The sequence below is a fragment of the Carlito syrichta genome, unplaced genomic scaffold (genome assembly GCF_000164805.1).
Source record: "Carlito syrichta isolate Samal-C Ts95f unplaced genomic scaffold, Tarsius_syrichta-2.0.1 Scaffold303179, whole genome shotgun sequence".
Lineage (NCBI taxonomy): Eukaryota > Metazoa > Chordata > Mammalia > Primates > Tarsiidae > Carlito > Carlito syrichta.
Genome location: NW_007247275.1, coordinates 515812 through 521128, shown reverse-complemented (window position 1 = coordinate 521128; position 5317 = coordinate 515812). Strand labels below are relative to the sequence as shown.

Below are 5317 nucleotides of genomic sequence, written 5' to 3'. Positions count from 1 at the left end.
GGGCATCGAGACCTCAACTCTACAACAAATCAAAAAATCAGCCGGGCGTGGTAGCACATGCCTGTAATTCCGGCTACTCAGAAGGCTGAGGCGGAAGGATCGCCGGAGCCCAGAAGGTCGAGGCTGCGGTGGCCGGAAGCGGCCACTGCACTCCAGTCTGGGCGACAGAGTGAGACTCCAACTCAAAAAAAAAAAAAAATTACTAACATGAAGTCACAGAGAAGAAAGAAAAGACAGAGTCCGAATCCCGAGGACAGAAATTCACTCACCCTCATACTCTGAGCCACAAATGCATTTTCCTTGAGGAAATAGGACAGTACAAGAAACAACTTATATATTCTGGATGTCTCCTTAACCGTGTTAGCTTGTAGTCAGACCTTGACATTAGAAAGACACTCATTTTTTAAACAGTAACCTAAACAACCAGGGCCAGGTGCATCTGAACATGGAAGTTCCAAGGACTCAATTAATCATTAGGTGTTTTCCTCCACATGCAAGATGAAATGTGCTTTGATCTCTGCTTCCACAGAACACCGGTGCTCTGAGAACTTGGGAGCAGAGCCGCACCTAAAAGTACTGTGATTTACGCAGGAGTCCTGTTGTATTCATTGTAATCCCAGACGGTTTCTCGTATCAGCTTGAATGTGACTGTCCCCTTGGCCAGGTTTCCGTCCCACCCCTCAGAGCTACTTGGACCAACACTTTTTTTAAAGTCTGTTCCTCTGTCCTGATACGAGCTGTTGGGGTCAAAGGGTGACTTTCCTCATAGGGAGGTTCAACTTCATCAAAAATGCTTCTGCGATCTAAACATTAGACTCTTCTTCCTTTGACTCTGCTCGTTTGTAACGTCTTATGGGAGATAAAAGGCCTGATCCCTTGAGTCTGGAGTATATTATGCACCTTTGAAATGAGACTGAACCCTTTCAACCAGCCTAGTATCATTTAGCAAATTCCTGCCACTGCAGCAGCTTGATAAATCCCAGGGAGCTTCTGTCTTCCTCCGCTGAGCACTTCGGCTGATGGTTTATGTCACTGATGATATCACGTGTCAGTCAGTATTTTTTTAAAGTTGCCATATTTCAATACCTCCCTTAAAAGAGTCTCAGCCCCCAGATTCCTGGAGTCCGTTGGTCTCTAAAGGTCCTTGAGTAAAGACTAATCCATTTCAGCCTCCTCTTTAAATGGAGGGGGCAAAATGGTGCCATACATAGGTTTCATTACACACTCTAAACAAAAATCATAAGAAAATTTGTTATCATAATTTCAGGGTCAACTGAAACCCTATAAAGTGCCATAGGGTGCAAACAAATTTCAGAGTCTTCACATTGACCTTAGTCTTGACAAAGGCTGAGTTTGGAGTTGGCCCACATGTTGGATTTTTTCATCCAAATGAAAAATGCATCCTTATGCTGCGTTCGTAGGGACTGAAAGAAAATGGCATCTTCTCCACACTTGTCTTTGCTTTCTCTTAATACACACACTGGGGTGGGGGTGAAGGAATACTAAGATAGTTGCCATGTTTTCTTCCTCCCACAGATCTGCCTCAGTCGTCGATGTCAAAATGTCAGTGTCTTTGGTGTTCACGAATGTACAATGCGATGCCACGGCAGAGGTGTGAGTAGGCTGCACTGCCTTTTCATAGCCAGCCTGTTACATATTAAGCAATAAAATGGTTCAGCTGTAAAGGTTTTCGCATCCCATAGCGTTTTAAAAAATACAGCGGTTAGTATCTGCTCAATATTTGCTTCCAAAAACATTCATTTTCCTTGACATTTAAATATAATATTAGAAACGTGATTTTTGTTTAACGAAGAACATCAGATGAAACAATAATTACCTTTCAGCTACACGCTGTAATTTTAAAAAACCATTTTTGTTGTCTTCTAAGTAATTTGAAAACTAATCTTTCTTCGTGAAGAACTTCACATTAGCATTTCAAACAGCACTGTTTCTCTTGCTACCAATACTCAGAATATGTGTCTGAACTGAAATACTTCCAAAAGGGATTAAAACAGAGACGACAGATCATACTAAGCACGTGTCCTTGAAATCACACACAATGGGTTTCGACTAAAGAAGGCTGTTATTTTAGTTCAGAGAACCTTTAGGGGAGAAGAGGACTCTAGTTGTTTAGAGTTAACATAATTTATTTTTCCTGATGGGCTTAATTAATTCCAGTGGAATCATATTAATCTTGATTAGTAATGTGAGTGATTCCGTCATTTTTCTGAAACCTTTTCTACAGAAATCATGCTCCAAATTCTGTTTTTAAAACTTGCAGATCCTTGCCGATGACTTACACAGAATTGTGGGGATTTTGGTAAAGTGACCGTTGCAGCGTAACCGTAAAGGACTGCAGATGGGTGTGTTGACTGTGTGTTGCCTCCTAATAGAAAACAGAATCTTTTTAAGTCTTCATTGACTCACAGATTTCTTTCTAATGGCTGTTAAGAGGTGATGGGGCCCAGCCCTGTTATTTCACTGAATGTAGCAGGCCAGGCCGGCAGCAGGCGGGGCTAGGACCCTGGATGCCTGTCTTTCCAGTATCCTTGGGGCCTCCTCCACACCTGGGAGAGGAAATTTGCTGGGTAGCAGAGGCAGCTGGCCGTGACTTGGTGACAAGTAGCTTGGCCGTAGTCTCCCCTCTCCCCCCATTGAGAGCAGGTCCACCAGCTGTACCTCCATGCAGGCGGTGAATGCTGCCATTTCTCTGCTGTGACCTGCAGAAAGGAAACATGGCCACGTGCTACAGTGACAGACCGCCCAGGGAAGGTGCAAACCAAGGGACCAGCAGGTCCGCAGCAGCGTCTTTGAGGGGACAGGCTCTGCTGCATGCTGATTAATTCTGCTCAGTTCTTGCTTCATAGCAATATACTTTCCAGCTTGTCTTCTCATTTGAAGCAATGGGGGCGGGTGGTTGACTCATCAAAACAAATCATTTGCAGCAGGGAACCATCACCCATGAGATGTATACTCCAAACTTCTTATCTGGCCCTAAAATATTCAAGTATGTATCTGGCACCAATATTTTGATGCAGGGCCTTAGGGTCGCTTTACTGACTATAGTTCTGCATTGACTTCCCTGTGTAAAGCATCCAAAAATGTATCATTGACTGTTTCTTTAAGTGGAAAGGAAGCTTAGACACTCAGCAGCAATCCAAGTAGAGACTCCTCCATTTTCCAGTTCCACTCATTCCTAATTTCTCAGAAACTCTTTTTAGTGATCTGCCTTTTTTTATCCGGTGTTCCCAAAGGATTCAACTTAATTTTCATAGGAAAAAATGATGCCCTCTTGACTGGGCATAGTGACTCATGCCTGTAACCCTAGCACTTAGGGAGGTCAAGGCAGGAGGATTGCTTGAACTCCAAGACCAGGAGTTCAAGACTAGCCTGGGCAACACAGCAAGACACTATCTCTGCAAAAAAAAAAAAAAAAAAAACCACTAGCCAGGTGTGGTGGTGTGTACCTGTAGCCCCAGCTACTTGGGAGGGTGAGGTAGGAGGATCCCTTGAGCCCAGGAGTTCAAAGCTGCAGTGAGCTATGATCATGCTACTATATCCCAGCCTGGGCAGCAGAGTGAGACCCTCTTTCTTAAAAAAAAATAAAAGAAAAAGAAGAATTATCCTCTTACCTTCATGTTCACATTCCATTGGTTCATGTACTTGTTGAGTAAATTGCATCACAAAGACAAGTGAACCAGTAGAGACAGGTCAGGGCCAGGTGGGCCAGGAGGCCACCTCAGCTCCTTTGTGGAGTGCTCTGGTCTCTGAGTTAGGTTACTTGTTTGGGGCCCAGTGAGGACATAGCTTACCCTCCTCGGGCTTTCTTGCGTCCCAATCTTGCCATGCCAGAACCGTCGTTGGCTTTGTCTGCTGTGCGTGATTGGGAGCCAGGAACAGCCCACGGAGAACTCCACAGGCAGGAAGTGGCCATTTCAGAAACAAGATATTGGAGCAGACTTTGAGGAAGTGTTAGCGGAAATCTCATGCACCTTCATGGGCATCAGGAAATAGGCCTGGCTGTCGCCCTGCCCTGCCACCCAAGCCTGCAAGGGCACCCTCTAGTCACCAGCCTCTCTGAGCCTCATGTCTGAAGTGGGCAGGGATGTACCAAGTGGTTGTCAGGTCTTGCAATGTCCCAAGGCTCTGGGTCTATGCCTCTAAGCAGGGTCTCTTCTTGATGCCAAAGAGACTTCTCCTCAAGGTCAGACAACAAGTTTCCTGGACTTAAAAAGGAAGGCAGGGAGATTGAGAAGAGAAAGGGGGAGACGTGAGCCATTGGGCCTTAACCATAGCTGTCTTTCTGCCAGCAAGCAGACGACGTTACATCCGCAGCCTCAGATTCTGGTCTCACCTGCGTGGTGCCATGTTTGGGGCTCGTCTGCACAGAGACATGTCCTGAGTCTGGCTGTGTCGGTGCTGGGGGTGCCCTGGCCACGGTACTTTTGCTTCTGCTCTGGTGCTACCCAGACGGCATGCCCTGACACCACATCCCACCCCTCTGTGCCTTCAAAGGTGTGTAACAACAGGAAGAACTGCCACTGTGAGGCCCACTGGGCACCTCCCTTCTGTGACAAGTCGGGCTTTGGTGGAAGCACAGACAGCGGCCCCACCCGGCAAGCAGGTAAGTGAGCCTCCTGGGAAAGGATGCTAAGCTACTGAGGGCGGTGGGATGTCAGGTGGGCTCCCCAGCTGTCCGTGTGGGTGCAGGTGTAGCCCCACCAGCCGGAAACCCGGTGGGACCCCCATGTAGCTTGCACAACCTGGGTTCTGTCTCAGTTTCCAAACACTCCCTCTCGTCCTTACATGGTTTTCCCCAGGGCTCCTTGCTCCTTGCTTTGACTGAGTGGCTGAGTTTGCAAGTTCCTTAGTCGATGACACTATTCTTAGCTAATTTCTACAGCAAATTGCCGGATGGGTTTGAATTTCATCATCTCAAAGGATGTTGTGAAGGCCAGCCTCTGGGTGCTAGGGCCAAGAGGCGTGAAGTTGAATGCTTTTTAAAACTCTTACTAGAGGCCAGGCTCGGTGGCTGTCATCCCAGCACTTTGGGAGGCCAAGGCGAGTGGATTGCCTGAGCCCACGTGTTCAAGACCCGCCCGGGCAACTTGGCATGACCTCGTCTCTACAATAAAATAAAAAATAGCCGGGTGTGGTATTGTGCCCCTGTAGTTCCAGCTACTTGGAAGGCTGAGTTGGAAGGATCGCTGGAGCCCAGAAGGTCGACGCTGGGTGGCCATGAGCGTGCGTGCCACTGCACCCCAGTCTGGGCAAAGGAGTGAGACTCCAATGCAAAACAAAAAACAAAAAAAAAAAC

General features: G+C 46.9%; 1 protein-coding gene across 1 annotated transcript in view; it reads left to right on the top strand.

Annotated features, from left to right (window-relative positions):
• Nucleotides 1–5317, top strand: part of ADAM12 (ADAM metallopeptidase domain 12) — a 332164-nt gene that overhangs the window by 299892 nt on the left and 26955 nt on the right. Inside the window, exons 18-19 of the mRNA XM_021712307.1 lie at nucleotides 1537–1614; nucleotides 4516–4624. Coding sequence (XP_021567982.1) covers nucleotides 1537–1614; nucleotides 4516–4624 — 187 coding nt within the window. The remainder of the gene's footprint in view (nucleotides 1–1536; nucleotides 1615–4515; nucleotides 4625–5317) is intronic.